A 24,452-nucleotide genomic window follows, 5' to 3' on the forward strand; every position below is an offset into this window, starting at 1 on the left:
GCATGCAGAAGTCTGCCCACTTTCATCTCAATATGGCCCACAGCTTTTCATCACGTCAGTTCAGAATCTGTTAAGCCAATATTACATCCAGGGCATGAGTGGGGCTCTTGTGTTTCTTTGAGCAAAAGTCAATTACTGATCTTTTATTGCTGTTTAAGACGAGCATCACTGAGAGTGATGATAAATTATAAAATGGACAAAATCTTGCTTTGAAGAAGGAACCCATGCCATATCTAGAAACTTGGGTGTTTGACACTTGACTTGGCCAGTAAAAAAAACTCTGAACAATTGTATAGCAACATCTCTAAAGAAAAAAGAAAAAACCCTGTCCTGAACAGCTTGCTGTTGCTACACCCTAGCAACCACTCACAACATAACATTTCATTAAGAACTCATATTTAATGCACTAAAGGTCTACTGGTGTGTTCTTCTCTGGTATTAGGACAAATACCTAACTTTGTTTGCCTTAAAGGGTTAGCTTACCCAAAAATAAAATTGTCTTCAATTACTCATCCTTATTTTGTTCCAAACCCATAAGACTTTTATTCATCTTTGAAACACAAATGAAGATATTTTTAATGAAACCTAAAGTGATTTATGTTGAAAGTCCACTCAACCAAAACTTAATAAAGACTTAGTAAATGTAACTCTATTAATTAAACTGTTTAATCCAGGCCTTCTGAAGCGACACGGTCGCTTTTGAGCTTGAACGCTTCAACATGTCTGCTTGACACACGAGGACCAATTCCTCATGTTTAGCAAGCTTGTCTGAGGTTGTTCTTGCACATCAAGCTAGTATGATTTAGCTTCGGTTTATCATATTCTGTGTGCATTGATCAATGGTTAATATGTGAATAAAAGTCTAAATTAGATCTGTTCATCATATAAAGCGATTAAGCTTCTTCAGAAGACTTTGATTACACCACTCAATTGACCGTTCGCAAAGACCCGCCCCCCTTAGTTACTGTCGCTATGTCCGACAAGCTACGCCGCTCTCACGCCACACCATGTTCTCACGCAGTGAAAAATACATCGCGGAACAGAGAGGACACTGACAACACGCTGACAGACAGGACAGACCAGGTTACTTTTTGGTTACTTTTGATATTAAACATATTTAAAAAAGTCTCACCTTTCAAATTTGGTCATTTTTTAAAAAGAAATGTAAACAATAAATACCGTTTTGTGGCTCTTTAATGTGTCTGACAGATCGCTGTAGAGCCTCAGTTAAAGCTGCTCGTGAACCGATCATCTCTTCCTTCTAGTTCATTTATAGCATCAAATAAACATGAATGAACATCAGAAGGAATGTTGTTTTAACCGCGGAAAGGCGTCAGTACACTCCGTTTCAAATCCTCCCATGTTAATCTACTAACTCTCCTGACTGCTTTGTCGGACAAAATGGCGGATGGCGAAGTATGATTGGTCAGATCACCTGTCAATCAAGCTCCATGCGAAGGGTCAATTCATACAGATTATGGCTACTAGTAACTTTTCGAAGCATCCAAGTTTTGGTTGCATGGGCTTGCAATGGAGGAACCGAAATCTCGGCGTCTCGGAAAGGAAACCGGTGTCTCTGCACTGTTCTCGTTTTAAAAGCGTAGTGTTCTTTAACAGATAACCTATATTAATCTATAGTGTTTGACACTTCACAGTTGATCATGGGACTGGGCACTCAAGGGGCTGAGAAGAAGAGCGCAGCTTCCATCGCTTGTTTTTTGGCGGCCAACGGAGCTGACCTCACCATCCGAAACAAGAAGGGCCAGTCTCCTCTGGACCTGTGCCCTGACCCCAGCCTCTGCAAGGCCCTAGCTAAATGCCACAAAGAGAAGACCAGGTAGGAACGTCTGTTCCCAACCAGTAGGGGATCTATTGAAGCTTCGTTGAATTTGGCTCCATGATGCGTTTCCCTGCTATGTGTAACGGCTTTTGTCCATCTGCACTTTATATCTCAATCAATGTTTTTGTTCTCTCTCCCACTTACTCTCTTGCTCTCAGCGGGCAGGTCGGCTCCCGCAGCCCGTCTCTAAACAGTAATAATGAGACTCTCGAGGAGTGCATGGTGTGCTCGGATATGAAAAGGGACACACTTTTTGGCCCCTGCGGTCACATCGCCACCTGCTCTCTCTGCTCGCCCCGTGTCAAGAAGTGTCTCATATGCAAAGAACAGGTCCAGTCCAGAACCAAGGTATTGAAACCTTCCTCACTAATTTATTTTGTCCATGCACATGTTCTCATGTGCCACAGTGAAGATGTTTTTTTTTCTTCTGCACCCCACAGATTGAGGAGTGTGTGGTTTGCTCTGATAAAAAGGCAGCGGTGCTCTTCCAGCCCTGCGGTCACATGTGCGCTTGTGAGAGTAAGTCAGCTTTTCTCTCTCTCCTCCCACACTACACCTCTTCTTTCATCACCCCGTGTGATTTGTCTCTCATCCAGCTTAAAAAGCTTGTTCTGTCATCCGACTTGTCAGAATTTCACATCACACATAACATGACTGTGATACAGATAAAGGCGTCTAGGTGTGCACACACAGGATAAGCATACGATATGGGTGAATATGGGTCATTTTTCACTCCGTAATCAGGAGAAAATTAGCATTTTAGGACCAATTTTATTAAATGTGACTATTTTATGGCATTTAAACACAGTTCCACCCAAAATTACCATTATTGTAATGCAGTTTTATTACTTAAAAATAATATTTTTTAAGTAAAAGCTTGGGGTCTAAATGCATTTATGAATGTCACAATACAAAAAAACAACAACTTAATACTAAAACAGGCTTTTTTCAGTATGTAAACGGCTTTTAAGTTAGGTTGAATCTAAGTGAATTGTTAGCTCTCAGCTTACATCTCTCCTACCTGTTCCCCTGAGTTTCATTCTCTCTAAACACATTCATCACTTGTCAGCTAGACCTTTGGTTTTATTGCCACTTATCGCCTAAAGTCGCAGCCTTCCGTTCTATGGGCATTTACTTTACTTTCTGAAGGTTAACAAGCTAGCTTAATCTTGTAAAGCCTGACATGAAATAATAGTCCGAAATCTAGTTTTCATGTGTGTTTTTGATACATCTTGCTTTTATCGCTTATATACCATGATAAAGGGGAATATGGACCTCTAAGAGGACATTTTTGTTATTCAGTGTCCCAAACTGAGCCAAGACATGCAATATCGTGCATTTGCTAATATTTATATTGCCAAAAAGTAAGATGAAATTACATCTTGCTATGATTTTACAAGCATATAGCAGACTACTTTCATAAAATGCATATCAATATTCTCTGTATCTCCCAATAATATGTCTTAAAGAGGATATTTCAATGCTTAGTTTTATAATAGAAAGTGCCTATAGTTGTCATATAATGCAATAGAAGGTTGTCACAGTACCAATATTTCAATAGTCGACACCAATACCAGTTACATTTCTTGGTTCTCTGTATAATTTTGGTCCCAGAGCAAAAACGAAACAAAATATTTGTCTCAACCATTGATTATCAATGTCAATGATCGCAGTTTCGGATTCAATCGTGCTTTCAAACACTTCAGAAACGAACTAAACTTATCTGTATTCAGATTGAGAATGGGTAATAAACCGAAATCAGGAGAACAATCACTAAGGCTGTCGATCTCTAAAGAGTTTCTCAATACTTGGGTCACTTTTTCAAAACTCTTCACACAGTTCTCCTAAACAATTTTCAACTTCGCACGGCAGTTCATTTCACATTCAAAATGCACAAAACAACCAAAACCACTTCATTCATGTCTCAAATCAACTCTTTCTTCCATAACACTAGTAAAGGTTTCACCCAACAAACACACTTTGTCAACCATAAAACGACAACCCTTCACGGCACGTTTACGTTAGTGTGCAAAATTATTCCAAAGTTTTCCCTTATTTACATCGCGTTTACACTTTGGTTATAATGAAAGGATTCGAGAGCGTGCAGCTAGCATTGAACAAAACAAAACCTTGCGCATTTTTAGCGGTAATCGTATTCTGACTAATTTACCGACTACATGCTAAAAGCGTGAACTATCAATGATCCAGTAGGCTTAAGAAGCTAACCCACTTTGTGTGCGTTTGCGCATTTGTGTGTTCCCGCAGACTGCGCCAGCCTGATGAAAAAGTGTGTACAGTGTCGGGCCGTGGTGGAGCGCCGCACTCCCTTCGTTTCGTGCTGTGGAGGGAAAGGTATGGAGGACACCACTGATGATGATGAGGACCTTAGTGAGTGAACTTCCACACGTTCCCGTTTTTTGATTTCTCTTTCCTCTCTCTCTTCCTACGTTCTCATGTCTCTCACGTTTGATATTTACGTTGGCTTTGGTTGGTGCTCCTCTGTTTCTATTGCCCACACTCATTTCTCTCTCCATTGTTATGACTAATCTGTTATTTCCCAAATGTGTTTTCATGACTCCAATCAGACGTGTAGCCCCTCCTCTTAATGCATAATATCAACACCCTGGAATGAGCTTCGTAACTGCTCTGGAATGTCTTCGTAACATGCGCTGCAAGGATTTTTAGGAAGCCACTCCAAGCAGACGACTAGAAACGCATTCATTTTTCACAGAAAGCATAGAATATTTCTATAATTGGACACGCCAAAGGGGCTATGCGAGATTTATTTTAGTCCCATCTCTTTTTTTTTTTTTTTTTTTTTAGTTGTGATTCACTACTATTTGTTACAACATCATTCCTTTGTATGTGATCATGACACTGCCCATGTTTTTTATGTTGGTTTAGTTTGAGTTCAAAGGGATACTGGTGTAAGTTCACTTTTTTTTTTTTACAGTGTTTATTTATAGAGAGGAGGATCTGTTTCTTTTTAGCCTCGCTTAGATGTCCAACACATTCATCCACGCTGACATCTCTGCTGACCCTCAGACATGCTGGTCCACAAAAACACACACACACACACACTCTCGCACACAGTCCAGTCAGCAGAGGAATGTAGCCTTTAGCTCTTATCTTGGTCTGTCTTTAGTGCCTGAGCTCTGTTTGTTGTAAGGCGCCACTTTTCCACACACACACAAGACCGAAGCAGCATCTCATATAGACCTAACACAGTCACCCCCCCCCCCGCCCCCCATTCCATGTAGACGAAGCAACGAGAGCGAAATGCCACCATAGATGGGATTCTCTCCCGCTTCAGTCACTTTGAAGACTAAAGCACTTCAATCCCCACATACAAGAGGCTCCTCGCTCTAAAAGTGGACGCGATAAACTGGCATCTGAAGGCCGTGGCCAATTACATGCCTAGAACTTTAATTTCCACCGAAGGGAACTTGAATATGAACACCGGAAACATCCACCAATCATGCCGTTAGACAGATTCTACATCATTTTTGGGGAAAGTAAGAGCGGGGGGACGACGACTGTGAAATGATCCAGTGTTGTTAGCCGACCCCTGAAGCCAAGAAATGTTTCTCACTATGCCACCATTAATTTCCCATTTAGCGAATATCCATCTAATTTTTTTTCCAACTTGTCAGGCTCAAAATGAACCAGTCTGTCTTCTTTCACACTAATCCATCATAAAAATCTCCCTTTCAGGCCTCTCAACGCCCACGGTCTCTAAAACCTTTGCTATAAATGTTTTTTCCACTGAATGAAAACCATCAAATTAGGGATGCACGATACCATATTACTATTATTAGAAATGTTTCAATTTCAATATTGTCTATATATATATATATATATATATATATATCAGACGATATTAGACATTTAAATGTGCATGCTCATTTCCCCTATTTTTACATTTAGATTACCTTTGCCATCATATAAATCTCGCTAACAAATAACTTGATCTTCAGCAAATCTCTGAATGAGTATTTACCTGATGCAGATCATCAGCTCTTTAGGTGAGAGCTGAGTGTGTCAGATAAGAGAGACATGTGAACTGTGCAGAGTGGTGGGTCCCCAGGACCAGGACTCAACCACTGGTGTAGAATTTTCCATTTATTGTTTATTACTGGATCTTGAGGGAAATTCTCTCACCCTCTTGCAGTCCCAGATGTATATGTGGCTTCTGTGGAACACAAAGATTGGTCCTACTTTTTATTGAGTGTCCTTATTTTGTTCCTAACATGTACTAACATTGTAAAATAAAGTGGTTTTTTATTTATTTATTTCAGTGTCCTTGTTACTTACCATAGTAATAACAGTAAATTATGCATAATTACAACCAATAATAATATAACCTTCAACCAAATCCTAATCCTACCCTAACCCTGTAGTAAGTACATGTAGTTGCTTAATGTTACTCTGTACTTAAATATATAATTACACTGTAACATGACACCTTAAAATAGTGTAACTAAAGATTTTATCCAATATTCTTGTTGTGTAAATACATGTTTTTACATTGTACTTGTATTTTTAAAATGCCTGTCCCTCACCGTACGCGTATCCCACCTCAATAGCAGCACATTTCTTTTGCAATACATTTTGGTTACACTTTATTTGAATTTGTCCTTGTTAATGCAATTATACATTTAAGTACTGAGTAATATTCATTAACTACATGTACTTTTCTAAAGGGGAAGGTTTGTTACTTGTAATTATCCATAACTTAATAATACTGTACATATGTAACGTGGCCAATGTAAAATAAAGTGTTACCTTTTTTTATCTAAGTTACATAGTAGTTAAAGACACCTAATATAAAGTGTGACTCAAAGGTGTTTTAGAAAAATAATCCATCTCTTGAGTTTTTATAATGCAAGTAGATGGGACCCTCAATGTTGATGCTTCAAAAATGATACAAAACAAACACAATGGTCACCCATAGGAGCCCAGTGGGTGATTCAATGTCTTCTGAAGCAAAACGACAAACCTAATGTTAATATTTGAAACTTTTTAAACCATAAACCATCGCTTCTGGCCAACTGTCCTCTACGCTTCTGCGTCACGTCTCCTGCGAGCTTGGCCGGAAGTGATTGTTTAAAGTTTAAAATATTCGATTTCCCAACACCCCTATTTTTTGTTTTAGAAAGCATTGATTCATCCACTAGGGTCGTGTTTGATATTGGTGTTTTTAAAGCATCAACTTTGACTGTCCCATCCACTTGCATTATAAGAACTCCCAGAGATGGACTATTTTCCTAGACATCTTTGTACCCATCTGGGGAATGAACTGCATATACATCTGGGATAGCATGAGGGTAAGCAAATAAGATCATTTTCATTTTTGTGTAGAACATAGAAGTATTTATCGACTATCAGGCCGAATTTTAATATCAGTGCATCCCTACTTAAAAGCTTTCTTTTATGATAGTGATTTTGGTCACTTCTGCAGAATTGCTGTGGAGGTTAGTCCTCCAGGCGTAATTGGATAGCTTGATGAACAAGCCCTCCCATGTGTCAAATACTTGCGTTAACTTGCTCTTCCCTTTGGCGTACACCACAGGCCAGGCTGAATTGGCCCCTGAGCCAACAGCAGGGGTACGTGCAATACGTAACACTGTGGCTGGTTGCTTCTCAGCAGGGAGCTCTAACTCATTGGCAGGGGGATCGCAGGATCTTCTCCAGCCCAACAATCTGGCACTAAGTTGGTGTAAGTATTCTATTAATCACCCCAAGTTCTTCCTGCTCCTTTGGGCTCAAAGTCCCTATCTCCACCCCAGCATACGTCATTCTCACTGGCCCACACTTTACGAATTAAAGTAGCCGTCAAGCGGGACCATAAGCCTGCTTGCGGCCTGCTGCGATTCAGTGCTATGGGTTGATTTCGCACCACAGTGCCCCATATACGCCATGTAATGTATCAGAACAGGCACAAAGCTTCTAGAATCAAGCTATTCCTCTGTAAAAAATTTGCCAAGTTAGAAGACTCTGCGGTCTGCAAATGCTGAGGCCCAGGGGTCCACTTTCACCAACTTCATGATTAACTGCTGACCCGCTGACACTTTTCTCAATGGCCTCTGCTTTGCTTTTCAGCCAGTGGAAATATCCCAGCTTTGCAGAGGGACAAAGACAACACTAATGTCAATGCAGATGTACAGAAGTTACAGCAGCAACTGCAGGATATCAAAGAGCAGGTGAGCGTCGCAGTTTGAAGCCATTCACTCGTTTCCTTGATGCATCAACAACAAACCCTGCCGATCTTAAAACATTATACTATTGATTCGAGTTGTCAAAGTACTGACTTAAGTACCAAGTCGGTTCTAAAATGTTAAAAATGTGACGATACCAGCATTTCTCTCTAGCATTTTTAGCGCTGTTGAGCGGATTCTTAAACCCCTCTGAAACACCTCATGCACTCAACATACATGTCTCTGATTGGCCATTGTGTTGACGCTTAACATACATGTCTCTGATTGGCCATTGTGTTTACGCGCTCAACATGTCCCTGATTGGCCATTGTGTTGACGCTCAACATGTCTCTGATTGGCTACAATGATCAACGATTCAAAAATGTTGTCTTTGACGCTCGTCATCGAGTGCTTACACAGATACACACAGGCGGCAGCGTCGATCAGTGGATATATTGGGGATCCGCTAATAGACGCCTGCTTTCAAACACTCCCGTGTGTTTCTGTCTAAACGATCAATGAAGAGCATCAAAGACAACATGTTTTTGAATTGTTGATCAATGCAGCCAATCAGAGACATATATGTTGAGTATGTGAACACAATGGCCAATCAGAGACATATATGTTGAGCGCGTCAACACAATGGCCAATCAGAGACATATATGTTGAGCGCGTCAACACAATGGCCAATCAGAGACATATATGTTGAGCGTGTGAACAAAATGGCCAATCAGAGACATATATGTTGAGCGTGTGAACAAAATGGCCAATTAGAGACATATATGTTTAGCGCGTCAACACAATGGCCAATCAGAGACATATATGTTGAGCATGTGAACACAATGGCCAATCAGAGACATACATGTTGAGCATGTGAACACAATGGCCAATCAGAGACATACATGTTGAGCATGTGAACACAATGGCCAATTAGAGACATATATGTTTAGCGCTTCAACGCAATGGCCAATCAGAGACATATATGTTTAGCGCTTCAACGCAATGGCCAATTAGAGACATTGGCCAATCAGAGACATATATGTTGAGCATGTGAACACAATGGCCAATTAGAGACATATATGTTTAGCGCTTCAACGCAATGGCCAATTAGAGACATATATGTTTAGCGCTTCAACGCAATGGCCAATTAGAGACATTGGCCAATCAGAGACATATATGTTGAGCATGTGAACACAACCAGAGACATATATGTTGAGCGCTTCAACGCAATGGCCAATCAGAGACATATATGTTGAGCGTGTGAACAAAATGGCCAATCAGAGACATATATGTTGAGCGTGTGAACAAAATGGCCAATTAGAGACATATATGTTTAGCGCGTCAACACAATGGCCAATCAGAGACATATATGTTGAGCGTGTGAACAAAATGGCCAATTAGAGACATATATGTTTAGCGCGTCAACACAATGGCCAATCAGAGACATATATGTTGAGCATGTGAACACAATGGCCAATCAGAGACATACATGTTGAGCATGTGAACACAATGGCCAATCAGAGACCTATATGTTGAGCATGTGAACACAATGGCCAATCAGAGACATACATGTTGAGCATGTGAACACAATGGCCAATCAGAGACATATATGTTGAGCATGTGAACACAATGGCCAATCAGAGACATATATGTTGAGCATGTGAACACAATGGCCAATCAGAGACATACATGTTGAGCATGTGAACACAATGGCCAATCAGAGACATATATGTTGAGCGCGTCAACACAATGGCCAATCAGAGACATATATGTTGAGCGCTTCAACGCAATGGCCAATTAGAGACATATATGTTGAGCATGTGAACACAATCAGAGACATATATGTTGAGCGCTTCAACGCAATGGCCAATCAGAGACATATATGTTGAGCGTGTGAACAAAATGGCCAATTAGAGACATATATTTTTAGCGCGTCAACACAATGGCCAATCAGAGACATATATGTTGAGTGGGTTAACACAATGGCCAATCAGAGACATATGTTCAGCGCGTCAACACAATGGCCAATCAGAGGTGTTTAAGAATCTGTTCAACAGCGCTTAAAATGCTAGTGAAATGCTGGTATCGTCACATTTTTTAAATTTCAGTACCGACTTGGTACCGAAGTCTGTACCTTTGACAACTCTACTTTTGAATCGTGAATTGTTTGTTGGTCAATAATCGGTTTAAAATGCTAACATTTAATGAATCGCAATTCTGTATCATTCAGTGTTTTTAAAATATATGAACATTAAATTAGTCAGACATCGTTCGTTAATATGGCATCGTTCACGCTCCACAACGCACAGAATTGTCAAAAATCCGCCTTGACAAGTTTTCACATTCCCACAGTCTGTCAAAAATGAGTGTAAACGTGTGTTAGGTCTTAAAGTGACAGCAGCCTAATGTACCTGCTACTGTCTGTGTTCTTAATGTTAATCCAACAACAGAATCGCTCCTTTTGACTGAACAACTTGTGTAGCTTTCTGTAAGTTTAATTAACACAGCGAGAGTTTTATTTTGCATTTGATTATTCCATTTGAATTGTAAAATTTCACTGGCAGCTAAAGTTACAACGTATTATTTTCTGATCAACCTTTTTTACCAGCCAAAACAAATAACTCATTTAACATGTTTGCCTTCCACTTAGACCATGTGCCCCGTGTGTCTGGATCGCCTAAAAAACATGATCTTCATGTGCGGGCACGGCACTTGTCAGCTTTGCGGAGACCGAATGAGCGAGTGCCCCATCTGCCGCAAGGCCATCGAACGTCGCATCCTGCTTTACTAGAGCGCCAGGCCATCGCAACCTCCCTGTTTCTCAGCCACAGTCTGTGCCGCTGCTCTCATAAGCACCTTTCCTGTATCCGCAAGGCTCTCCGTGTCTCACGCTAAGCTAAGAGACATCAGTGTTACGCCATCCATTTTTATTTGATCTTTTAGCCTCAATATTTGTCCGGTTTCCTTCACTTTTTCTGTTTGCTTGGATTATGTTCACCGCGAGGAGGGAGAAACTTGCTTAACTACTCCATCTTGCCATTTTATTCATGCAGGTGCCCGCGGTTTTCTGCCGCGAGTAGCTCGGCTCCACCCACAGGACATGAACTGGCACTGTCAGGGTCTGCTAACGTTTCATGTTTTTATTATGTCAAGTGTATTATGCTTCTATATCCTGATGCAAACAGTTGAATCTACAGTATCTGTGTCGGCCGTGATGCAGCATGGTGAATTTAGGACATGACTGAACTCTAAGAGTCCTATTGAAGCTTTTTGGAAGTTGATTTTTTTGCGTGACGTGTAGCGTTCAGTTCCAAAATAACGTGTGTAAAAGCATATGCATTTACTTGTCCTGTCCAAACAGTGGAATAAACAAACCTTCACCTTTTAGCAGTGCTGTTAGTATAACATTGCATGTTCCTCTCTTGAATTGCTGCTGTACTACAGTATATACACACACAGAGTATTATTGTCGAACCCATGGTGGCGATTGGCTCGTCACCTGATCAATACAGGAAAGCGAGTGCTTTCCGTGAAACTGATCCCCGTTGTCTTCACAAGGATCATTATTTGGATTGTTCTCCAGCAGTCTTGCTTCATTGTCTCGCTAGATATGTAATACAAAAAGGATTTGAAAAGAAACTGCTGGTCTTGTGCCATTGTTCCAAAAAGCTTTTTTCGGCGGGGAATATGCCGTTTAGCGATATACTAGTTAATTTATGTATTTTTACCTTGTTCCACTGAATCTCGATGACTTGGAATATACTGTAGTGTAGAAAATCACCTGCAAGCTATAGATTTTAAATGGGGGCCTTACTTTCATTAGGCCAGAAGAATGCCAAGAATTTGTAGCTAAGGACTGTTCATCAAAATAGTCTTTCATTAACAATTATATATTAAATATATTTTGAAGACCTGTATTTCCCCCCCTCTGTTTCCTGTTCCCATCATGGAGGAGGTCTAATGTTACTTCTGCAGTTGTTTGATGGCATTTCATTACAGTGACTCAACACATTGTTACTGGACGCAAAAGTAGTTTCATACTTTACCTTTTAAAGAGTTGTATCATTTTTCACATATTTTGTGATCTTTTTTTTCCAGTATCAGTCTCTTTGTGTCATTTTAACATTAAAAAAGTAGATGCACTAATATACCTTAATGGTAGATTTATTTTATCATGGTTACTCTGTTTTGTACCTTATTATCAGTACACGCAAAAAACTGCCCTGGTTTAAACAAAACATACTTTTTTTTTCTGTTCTTTTTTTTTGAATGAACGAATGAATGTTTGATGTATGATGTACAACATTTATCATAGGAGAAATTCCTTTTGCCCTGTATTGAAATTTGCTTTGAATATGCATTGCCGAATAAAGATCTAACAAAATGGAGCACAGTACTTTGTAAAAGATATTGCACTTTCTGCTTTCATTTTGACTTCCACAAGACTCTAAATGTCGCTTCAGTTGTCACCATCAAATGATCATAATGGGGAAAAAATTCATTTAAAGGGGTGGTTGAATATGATTTCACTTTTCTAACTTAAGTTAGCGTGTAATGTTTGAGCATAAACAACATCTGCAAAGTTACGACGCTCAAAGTTCAAAGCAAAGGGAGTTATTTGCTTTTAAAGAAATTGCTTTTTAAGAACTACAACAAACGGCTGGTAGGAACTACACGACATTCCTCCAGTGTTAGTGACATCATGAACCTTAATTTACATAAACACGATTTATAGATTATCAAGACAGAATATGCTAATCAATGACTCGTAGATAACTACACATAAGCTACATAAATTCACCAACTAACCATTAAGAAATGGTGTCTACATGTCACTTCTTCTTGAGTCTCTCCATCTTTCTGACTTCGGTTTGAACAATTTTCAGTGCGTGTGTGTGTGAGGTAAAAGGACAAGAGCTGTTGTAGCTCCGCCCTCTGTGCCGGGAGCAGCAGCTCATTTGCATTTAAAGGGACAGACACAAAAACGGCGTTTTTGCTCACCCTCAAAAAGTTAAAATTTTAACATGCTATACAAAAATATCTGTGGGGTATTTTGAGCTAAAACTTCACATACACACTCTGGGGACATCAAATGCTTATTTATATCTTGTGAAAAGGGCATTATACCACCCCTTTAAAGGTACACAATATAACTACTTCTTTTTTTTTTTTTTTATGTAAATACATCAATGCTTCTTCCAAAACGTGTCTTTGTCTTGCCCTGATTCACTATAGTACGTATAAGTGTTTATATTTTAGACCCGTCGGGATGGTTTTCACGGGAAATTGTGTACATGCGTCACCCGTGCGTGTTTCGTCATATCCATAAATAGAGAAATGTTGCTACTTTGACGTGTGTTTGGTGTGAGAGTGAAATATAAGTTAGTTGTCACAACGAGTGAGAAAGTTGTTGATGTTATTTTAAATCTTATATCAAAACTTTTAAATGGCAGTGCTTCACTCTTTCCACAAAAATATTAAGCACCAAATAGTTACCCTAAACCCTAACCCATACTTTGTATTGCCAATGCAAGAGTCCGGCACTCTGTAAAGTCTCCTCCAGCACATCCCAAAGACACTCAGTGAATTTAAGAGCACATTCATGTGAAAAAAAATATTCTTCATGCTCCTACCAATCATTTTTTCATAGTTTTTCAGCCTGATGAATCATGACATTGTCATCCTGGAATATGGCCGTGATGTGTTTCCCATGGTTGTTAAAGAAATGAAAAGCTACACGCTCTGTCATTTAGGGTTAAAAGAACTGAAGAGTCTGTGCTCATAGACTCTTAAAGTCCCCCTGTAGTCAATCATTTTAACCCCTAAAACTCATCTTTGAGCACCAAAATTACATAACAAAAAAAAAAAAGTCCTGTGAAAAATTCTTCATGCCTTAAAATACTGTATAGTTTGAATGTAACTCTACACCCGTGCTTCATTTAATATCTGTGGACTCATGAATATGCTAATTAGCCCCGCCTCCACTCTCTCACACCAGCTCAGAGATCCACTCGGCCAACTTTACTGTAGTAAACGCTGCCCAATGGTATCGCTACTTACAACGTCGGACACATACCGGTAATTAATATGATTAGCCTTTTGCTCGACTACCGGTATGTTATCAAACCGCTAATAATGTGTTGCTAATGTTATACAAACTGTTACCATTCGCATCTCAGTCTGCCTTCAAACAATCATCAGAAACGCTTTGAACAAGAACGTCAGTAGAAAGACATATTGTTCATCATAACCTACATCATACATATTAACAGAAACATATAGTGGAATAACCTGACATCTCTGGAGACTCCCCAGCTTTGCAGTTAATGATATGCTAAAGCCCGCCCACACGTTGACCTGATTGGTTACAAGGTAGTTTGTGACGCCAGAAACACCAGCGATTTCAAACCGTGATTAATTTTTTCACTGCAGTTTTAAGGAGAAAATACTCAGCAATGGTGTTGACTTATGAATTTGCACATGGTTTGTCATAAAGCATATTAAAAACGCCACATAGACATAAAAACAACATTAAAAACTTATTTTTCACCACAAGGAGACTTGAAGTATTTGCAGATTTAAATCCAAACAGAGACTTTTTTTGGTCGGGCTGGGTATATACAACAAGAAAATAGTTCTTTTCAATTATAATATTTCACAATATTACTCTTTTAGTATATTTTTTTATCAAATAATTGAGTAGGCCTATAAGAGACTTCTTTCAAAAACATAATTTTTTTAACATTATTATTCCAAACTTTTGACTGGTAGTGTACATCACGAATCCACCAACTATATAGATCCACCACCAACTTAATAAACCTTTTAAAAACTGTATTTTCTCATGAGCGTCTCTCAATCGCAGGCCACTGTATATGATTTCCCTATTCTGAATACATGGATATTGTGTGAAGTTTCCTCAGATTACACAGGCTGCACACATTTCTCCACTCTTCCCTGCATCTCAGTGTTGTGTGTTAGCAGAGACGGTGTAGATTAGGAGATTTAGGAAGCAATTATCTTCTCAGCGGTCACAGGCCTTCAGTTTGTGAAAGAGTGAGAGAGGGAGACGGAGTGAACGCTGGGTATCAGACACAGACGGAGTCTCCCGCTGAGAGTGACTGACACCAGGCTGTGGGGTACGAGAGCCAGATAGATGACTGCTTTATCTTTACAGAGATCACACCCCTGCCAGAGACAGCTAGCACAGAGAGAGGTGTTGCTGTGATTGATTGTGATCCCTGAGTGAAAGTATGAGAAACCACCACAAGGGGGCAGTGCCTGCTCTGACACGCATCTGAGGAGTTTGGCACTCACTGTTACATTTGGGCTTCATGCGAAATGCTCTCTTGAGTTAATTATTTTGAACAAGTAATCGCTACACGATCGCTAAATATGTTCTATATAGTATGAGTGTGTGTGTGTTATGAATGTAATCTGGACGCACTACGTTCGCCATGTTGTCAGTATCATGTGACCTTCCAGCGTCAGATACTTTTTTTTCTTCAGGATTTAGTTTTTTGATGAAAGAAAAATGTTTTGTAACATTATAAATGTCTTTATTGTTACTTTCGATCAATGTAATGGACCGTTGCTGAGTAAAAATAGTTATATAATTTATTAATTAAAGAAAAACGTAGGCTGGCCTGCTGACCCCAAACTCTTCAAAATAAACATTCTTTATCAGCATCCAGCGCTCCATGCAGAGCCTTTAACATGCAGCCTTTCCATTGGACAAAAGGTTCTTTAGATTATTAAAATAGTCTTAAAATATAAATATATATATATATATATATATATATATATATATATATATATATATATATATATATATATATATATATATATATATATATATATATATATAAATTATGATTTTAACGGTAAAAGACTGTAAAGCTGTTAATTGGTTAACAGAAAGTTTCTGTATACAGTGAATTACTGTGATAGATCTAATCGTACATTTAATTTTAATTCAAATTTACAGGTTTTGGAAGTTAAAAAAAAAAAGAACGTCATTGTATAATTTATAGTAAAAAAAAACACATAAATTGACATTCCCACAATTCCCTGCGTGACACTTAACATTTTATGTATTTTTGTTGAAATGGCTTCATGTTCTTCAATAATTTTTCTCTAATCAGTTATGTATATTGAGGTTTTATGTTACATTTAATGTTGTTAAATTAATGTTTATTGCATTTCTAAAAATCCCATGTGTGTGATGATGTTTAGTGTTTTTGTGAATGAAACTGCAGCCTCTGTACATTATTACGTTCTTGTGGAAAAGCTGCTTGTGATAAGCTCTGATTGACCATGTGACTCTCATCATCACTGGTGGCTGTCAGTGTATTACAATGGTACAAAACAGATATTAATACTTATTTAGGTCGTTAAATTTGTTTGTTTTTTTACTGTAAATTTAAGTCTGTAAAACCTAAAATGGTGCTACTGTATTTTTTACGGTAAATTTCTGGCAACCACAGCTGCCGTTTTTTTACCGTAAATTTAACGGATTTTTTTTGTTTACAGTGTACAGTTTATAAAAGCTACTTAAATGCCCTAATTAAACTAACGCCTAATCCTGGCTCAGACTAAGCCCTAATTTACATATATTGTCAAAATTAGAATATTATAGAAATTAGAATAATTTATAATATAGGTCCATTGCAATATGACTATTTTTTTCCCTAAAGATGTACAAACTATCCAGGAAAATGTAATTATTGAGGAGAAAAATTAACTTTTTCGATAAACCGTTGAATTCCTGTCAGAGAAACCAAAGTTTATAAAACGATCCTTATTTGGCCTGACCTAACCAATACATGAGCGTTCAATAAACTCATGCACCCACGACGTCAAGCACACGTTTCAGACTCGGATGCCACACCTGCTTCAGGCCTGTGAGTTGGAAGACATTGATCCTTGTGTCTGAAGGTCCTCACACGTCACCTCGCTCATGGCGGCGGGGGATATTTACGGCCTGGCGTTAATGACAGGCACGGGCAAAGGCCGCTCGGCCTGGACAGGCTCTTCTGGGAGTGCTGAGAGCGTGTAGGACGCCGGGCTCTGGAGTTCGGACCCTGCCGACGCCACACAAAGCCATAAAGAGGCCATGCCTTCTCCTCCCTTCGCCATCTCGGCTCTCTGCCGCTTGTTGTGTGGGATACGGGTCGGCCTCTAGACACGCTGCAGAGAACGACGACGTAGTCAGTGATAAACAAGCTGTGTTGTAGCGCTGCAGGGCCAGTTGCGTAAACATAGCCGCTAACTGAAGAGCTAATCTGACCAACAAGCGGTTCATTCGATGACTAACTTGTAAGACTAGTCTAAGCCGTTTCTGCAACCGGCCACCGTTCCCCAAGCACTGGATTTCGCAAGCGCCTCGCTCACTTTCACCCACATGCACAACAAACACCTTCGACAGATGCGCTCGTGACAAACTTCCAGGAAGGACGGCCCTCTTGAATTTGTCCAGCATTCCTTTGAAAGCGTACATCTCGTCTTGTTCATATTTTAGTACACTGTTTGCGTCTTGTTTTGCAGGTCAAAGGGCAAACTGAAGTGTGTCATTGAGATTAATGCATTTGGATTTTTTTGTTTGTTTATTTTTGATGCAATGCTTGCTGTCTTTATCTTAATCATTACAGGGTTCGTACAAGGTGCTTAAAGTGCTTGAATTTTTGAAATTGAAGGCCTGGAAAACCCTTGAAAACGGCCAGATTTATGAAGAGGTACTTGAAAAGCGCTTGAGTTATTTAAATACATACAGTCAAACCTAAATTTATTCAGACACTTCAACATTTCTCACATTGTCACAGTTTATTCGCTATCGAGTTATCAAATCAGTGGATATTTCACTGGTTTTGGCCATCCTTCTGTTAGACCGTCAACTGAATTATGTTGAATATCTGTCAGCTGTTAAGTTTAAGTACACAATTAGATAATACCAATTTAGCTCAACACATTTCTCCCCACAGACAGTAGCATTTTGATGCAATGCTCGCTAACTTGACCCATGATATCAGCATAATGTTCATATTTTAGTATATCTTACTGGTAAATGGGAATAGTCAATAGTACGATTTCTTTTTCACTTGTAATAATGTAATTAAATGAATAACTTTAGTTATGCGATTGATAGGAGACGATTAATCGCATCCAAAATAAAAGTTTGTTTACAGAATATATATATATATATATATATATATAAAATAATTATACACAGTACACACACATATATTATGTAAACACAAACTTTTATGTTGGATGCTATTAGTCGTTGCCCAGCACTACTTTAAAATAATTATTTGTATAAATATAACATTTACCTTTTTTTTCTCAAGATCTGTAAATTAATCATTTGGTTCAACATTATTTAGATAAGGACCACATGGAACAATGACCGTTTTAACTCATTTTTATTTTTTTCAGGAGTTTGAATTTGAATCAACCTGTCCAAAAAGTATTTTGAGAAGGCTTGCTTTATTTGACCTCAGTAAGTCACATCTGGGATGTAAAAATATTTGGTATTACGCATGTAAACGCTCTATATTGGGCCCGTTTGTGCCGTCTCAGAGAACTGGTCAACGGTGAGTAGTTGAGGGAGGCGAAGTGTAGTGTTTGTTCATCCAGCACATTCACAAATGCTGCCTACATCCGAGGTCAGCGGGAGTGTGTTGCATACTTCTGTGCTTCTATGGAATATGACTAGACGGAAAAAGCTTACAAATTAACACTACTCAATCATTTGCATATTTTTCATAAGTCTCATAAGTATTTGTCTGCGGAAATTAGTCACTCCCCAAACCCATAATAACCAACACTGCCTGCAAACAAAATATTTTATAATTTTTTCCAAACACTTTAAAAGCACTACCGTTATTATTATTAATTATCATTTTTGGTCCCAAAATTTTACTGGTAGTCCCCTTTATGAAGAATTTTGGGGTATGATATGTCACAGTTTACTTTATTTTTCTATTCTCAGTTAAATGAACTATAGTGCACTCACTAGTAAAAAAAATCTAAAATTATATGTGGTGTCTGAATAATTGGTTTGACTGTGGCACTATAACAAATATTGTGTGGAAGCTCAAAAAAATCATTTCACGGTATTAGCGTTTTTGCCTTGGAATTGCCTTGGCAGAATCCCGAGCAATGGCAGAATCCCAGATTGAACCGAGCAGACGAGGGTTGGATGTTGTTGTCGCCGGGGATGCCGTGAGGAATCGAGCTAGTCTGCTTATCAATAGGCCTCGACTGGAGCTGGAGCCTCCGGGGCCACATTTACAGTGCAAATGTTATCGTTCCAGTGACACTTTAAACAGTCTTTATCAATATATAGTCATTCAAGGTTTATGAGCTTTGATAAAAAATAGCACTAGCTTTAGCAGGGTCAAGCTAACCCTTCCTCGGTTCAACTGTGGTCCCCGTGAGCTCCTGGTGCTCGCCATGAATAAAGACCAAATTCGCCCGGCAGACATAACATTCGCTGATTCTATGGAAGAAAAAGGAAAAACAAAAGCAAAACAAAGAACAACATATTGACTTCTGACGCGAGGGGGTGAGCGATAATGCTCCTCTTGCAGAATCTTATCGTTCTATTATCTTTAAAACGCTGGGTTATCATAATTGCTTACTTAATAATTCTATAAAACCTCCTTGAGCTCAACCTTTGACTGGGTAGTAAACTGGTGGAAGTACTTGATTTCTAGATTGGAGACGATAGTTGTTTGTTCACCGAACTGCATGTCATTCATCAAAACTTCCTCTCAACTCTCCTCCGTTTTTTGGCTCCCTGCACATACTGTAATCACGCAGACGATACTTTAGTCAGTGATAAGCTGTGATAGTAGTGACTCAATACGATATATTTAGCGTCCCTCACATGCTCTGTGCACTAGCAAATGCTTTAACACTCTTGTGACATTTCGCAGACTTGGGTATTTATGGATTTGGGGTCGGTTGGGATGGTCTTTCCATAATGATTTGATTTTGAAGGGATTTTTACAATGGCCGAGAAGTGCAAAACAAATCACAATTAGGCTATAAAACAAAACAACAAATTATAAACACAATGGCAAATAATGCATAAAACACAACGAAAAATATATATTAAAAAAAGAAAGTCAGAAAATACAACAACAAACCGGAAAAGGTAGGCCTATATTTTGTGAATGGTATACTTAGCGTTGATTGGACGAGACATCTGTCAATCAAGGCATGCAGAAAGCAGGCTGCGAGAAAGTCGATTATCGTGTGCACGTGTAAGTATTAGAGATGTGTCGTCTACGATAATAATCGTTGTTTTAACGACGTGCAAGCTGACGTTATTGAGTTTGACACACTTTGGACACAAAAAAAACTCGCCTTGAGACTCACTGCATGATTTAGCCTAGAATGGCTATTATAATATTGTTTACATTTTTCGACTTGCTACTGCGGCAGCCTGCTGTATTTTCTGCATGTCTTGATTGACAGATGTCTCGTCCAATCAGCGGTAAGTATTCCTTTCACAAAATATACCCACCTTTTCAGTTTTGTTTTCTGTGTTTTCTGACTTATTTCGTTTTTAGAGTTGCCATTGTGTTTACAATTTGTTATTTTTGTTTTTGCATTTGTTATTTTGTTTTCATAATTGTGACTTGTTTTGCACTTTTCAGTCACCGTATTTTATTTAGTGAAAAATTGAGTAATGGTGAAATGTTAATTGAGTTTTGCAGGGATGACATCAAAACCCAGAAGACTAATTACAAAGGCACAACAGGGCGTGGACTGGGAGTCCTGCCAGGCAAAATATTTAGCATATAGCAGACTTTCGCGTTTTTACCCTTTAGACGGGAACGCGACGGTGGGGCGTTTTTAAGATTTCCACTCTGGAGGGTGGTTTCACTTTTTTTTAGTTTTTAAGCCCCATATGAATGGAATACTTAGCATTGATTGGACGAGACATCTGTCAATCAAGACATGCAGAAAGCAGGCTGCGAGAAAGTTGATTCTCATGTGCACGTGTAAGTAGGCTATTAGAGATCATGTAGGCTATCGTCTACGATAATAATTGTTTTAACGACGTGCAAGCTGACGTTATTGAGTTTGACACACTTTGCACACAAAAACGTCGTCGCCGCCTAAACGAAAGGCACATCTGATCAAATGTTTTTACGTTTTCACCCGCGAGCGTTCTCGTGTAAACAGAATTCGCTACTGGTTCTCTCGAGATTTTCCTATAGGGTTTTATAATTGGGTTTTTTCAATGAATGAGTAAGGGCAAGTTTACACGACAATGATGTACTAAAAACGGAAAAGTTTTTCCTTTGTGTTTTTCACGTAGAGACAACAATGTTGTCAAAATGATCCTTGTTCACACGGATCCGCGACTCAGACTAAAACACTGTATTATTCATGCCGGGCCAGTAGGTGGCGATGGCACTTTGCAAAGAAACACTATAGAATGAACACGTAATACGCATGCACATGACTTCACTGTTTTCACAAATTCACGTTTTTGTAGATTACACAGAGACGATAACGATAACAGTTTTCAAAACTTGCATTTTGAACATCCGTTTTCAAAAGTTTGCGTTTTCAGGCCCCCAAAATGCCGCTGTTGTGTAAATAAATGGCCAAAACGCATTACAATGTTACATTTTTAGTTGAAAACACTAGATAAGAATGTTTGTGACAGCCCGGTCTCACCCCAAAACGTCATATACTGACGGGTCTTGACCATACGTCAACATACGACGAAAAGGGTACCCCTATAACGTCAATATGTGACGCAGACATAAGCGCACCAGCAGCGCCTCCTAGTGGTACCCTAACGCATACCTAAACCCAACCATACCCGAATCGTCACACATGGACGTTAAAGGGTACCCTTTTCGTCGTATGTTGCCGTATGGTCAAGACCCGTCAGTATGTGACGTTTTGGGGTGAGACTGTGTTATTTGTGAATGTGTGTAATTTACTTTGTCGAACAAAACGTGCAGGTATATCATCAAATTATGTTTTTCACACACCTTATTTTTTAAGAGGAAAATTCGAGGCGGGTTATTCTCCCAGGATTTTACGTCACCCCTGCACCACTTTAGTGCAGCATATTCATAGCAGAATTACAAAACATAGCAAAACTCTACGATCTAGAATGTGGTGAGAGCATGAACAATGCTGAGCGCTGGAATATTTGTGCATCATCTATTGATTTGGGGTTCAACCCCGGGCTGTAAAGGGAGATAACGCAGTTAGCCATTAACTTCTGTCAGGGGTCACTCTGCAAGTTTCACATAGGTCCACAAAAAAGAAGAGGAAAAAAAAAATGGATGGACTCTGGAATATTGATTTCTACTCTACCCATTCTCTCACCCTCGGAGAGAAGAAAATAAGAAAAGTTGGCTTTAAGTTGTACTTCTGCTGCGAGAGATAATGCCCCTGCATTCCGGTCGACTCCCTTCAAGGTTGCCGGCGTTTGGCGCGCAACACCTGACAGATGCAGTCTTGTTTTTGTTCTCGTCTAAAGCCTCTTTGTTTTCTTTTTGAACCCTCTTTTGTGTAAAGAGACCTTGTACAGAGTATCTTTTAAAAGTTTAACAACTTAATGTTTCAAGTGGGAGATATTAGGAAGAGCTGAGGTCAACGCATTTAGCCTGTGTCTCTTCAGTCATTAAAGGAAGTACCTAATACTTATTTTTATTAATTATAGGACCATATATAGTTAAAATTATAAACTGCGACTAATTCTGAATAAGTTTTTTTTTTTTAAATTAGTGAACAATTAAATATGTTAAAAGACAATTCATTTTTGTGAATATCAGTCCAGCTGCACTGACTTTATCAGATGAGAACCAAATTTGAACTGAATTGAGCTGAATAACTAAACTTTTGTCTTCTGTAGAGATGTTTATAGCTGAATTGAGTTTGTTTTCACAGTTATTATTGTACATCTTAGCCTAATTTAAATTATTTATTTTTTTTACATTTTCAATATAATAATAATGCACATTCAACACTAGACCGCCAGAGAAACGAGTTTGCAGCCATCTTTAGAATTTTGTCTTTGAACTTCCGTTTTTGCGGAAGCTCCGTATATTTCTATGGCTTTGCTGTCGAAGAGTAATTTGCTGGTGAAGTGGATTTACTTATTGTAGAGATAACGAAAGTCTGGAAGATTTTAAAACGAGCGGTTCATTCATAAAACCGTAAGATCTCATTACGTTCATGCTGTGGAAATACAAACCGGAAGACAGAAAACGACGAGCGCAGCACTGAAAAGGGGCGGAGTTACAAAATGTTTCTATGTAAGCTTTTTTCCGCCACAGAATAAAACTTTTTAAAAGATAATTGCGCCTTTTTATCTCAGAATTGCGAGTTTACATCTCCCAATTCTGACTTTTTTCTCGCAATTGCGAGTTTACATCTCGCAATTCTGACTTTTTTTTCACAATTGCGAGTTTACATCTCACAATTTTGACTTTTTTTATCTCACAATTTACATCTCACAATTCTGACATTTTTCTCGCAATTGTGAGTTTACATCTCACAATTCTGACATTTTTTTCTCACAATTGCGAGTTTACATCTCACAATTCTGACTTTTTTCTCGCAATTGCCAGTTTACATCTCACAATTCTGACTTTTTTCTCGCAATTGCGAGTTTACATCTCACAATTCTGATTTTTTTCTCACAATTGCGAGTTTACATCTCCCAATTCTGACTTTTTTCTCGCAATTGCGAGTTTACATCTCGCAATTCTGACTTTTTTTTCACAATTGCGAGTTTACATCTCACAATTTTGACTTTTTTTATCTCACAATTTACATCTCACAATTCTGACATTTTTCTCGCAATTGTGAGTTTACATCTCACAATTCTGACATTTTTTTCTCACAATTGCGAGTTTACATCTCACAATTCTGACTTTTTTCTCGCAATTGCGAGTTTACATCTCACAATTCTGACTTTTTTCTCGCAATTGCGAGTTTACATCTCACAATTCTGATTTTTTTCTCACAATTGCGAGTTTACATCTCACAATTCTGACTTTTTTTCTCACAATTGCGAGTTTACATCTCACAATTCTGATTTTTTTCTCACAATTGCGAGTTTACATCTCACAATTCTGACTTTTTTTCTCACAATTGTGAGTTTACATCTCACAATTCTGACTTTTTTCTCGCAATTGCGAGTTTACATCTCACAATTCAGACTTTTTTCCTCGCAATTTGCGAGTTTATATCTTGCAATTCCGACTTTAAATCTCCCAATTGCGTGTTATAAAGTTAGAATTGCGAGATATAAACATGTAATTCTGAGAAAAAAGTCAGATGATAAAAGATAATTGCGACTTTTTTCTCATAATTGCGAGTTTACATCTCACAATTCGGACTTTTGCAATTGTGAGAAAAAAAGACAGAAT

At 38.7% G+C, this 24,452-nt stretch overlaps 1 protein-coding gene across 2 annotated transcripts in view; it reads left to right on the plus strand.

Annotated features, from left to right (window-relative positions):
• mib1 (MIB E3 ubiquitin protein ligase 1) overlaps nt 1-12,433 on the plus strand; it is a 69,494-nt gene extending 57,061 nt beyond the window's left edge. The window contains exons 16-22 of one of the 2 annotated variants that reach the window (XM_079613272.1): nt 1,656-1,837; nt 1,999-2,188; nt 2,281-2,359; nt 4,106-4,228; nt 7,401-7,559; nt 7,943-8,043; nt 10,688-12,433. In XM_079613272.1, the coding sequence (XP_079469398.1) occupies nt 1,656-1,837; nt 1,999-2,188; nt 2,281-2,359; nt 4,106-4,228; nt 7,401-7,559; nt 7,943-8,043; nt 10,688-10,828 (975 nt within the window). In that variant the 3' untranslated portion in view covers nt 10,829-12,433. The remainder of the gene's footprint in view (nt 1-1,655; nt 1,838-1,998; nt 2,189-2,280; nt 2,360-4,105; nt 4,229-7,400; nt 7,560-7,942; nt 8,044-10,687) is intronic. The other variant, XM_079613273.1, reaches the window with a different exon arrangement.
• The last annotated feature ends 12,019 nt before the right edge of the window (nt 12,434-24,452 follow it).

Source organism: Phoxinus phoxinus (genome assembly GCF_949152265.1).
Source record: "Phoxinus phoxinus genome assembly, chromosome: 5".
In the NCBI taxonomy this organism is placed as follows: domain Eukaryota; kingdom Metazoa; phylum Chordata; class Actinopteri; order Cypriniformes; family Leuciscidae; genus Phoxinus; species Phoxinus phoxinus.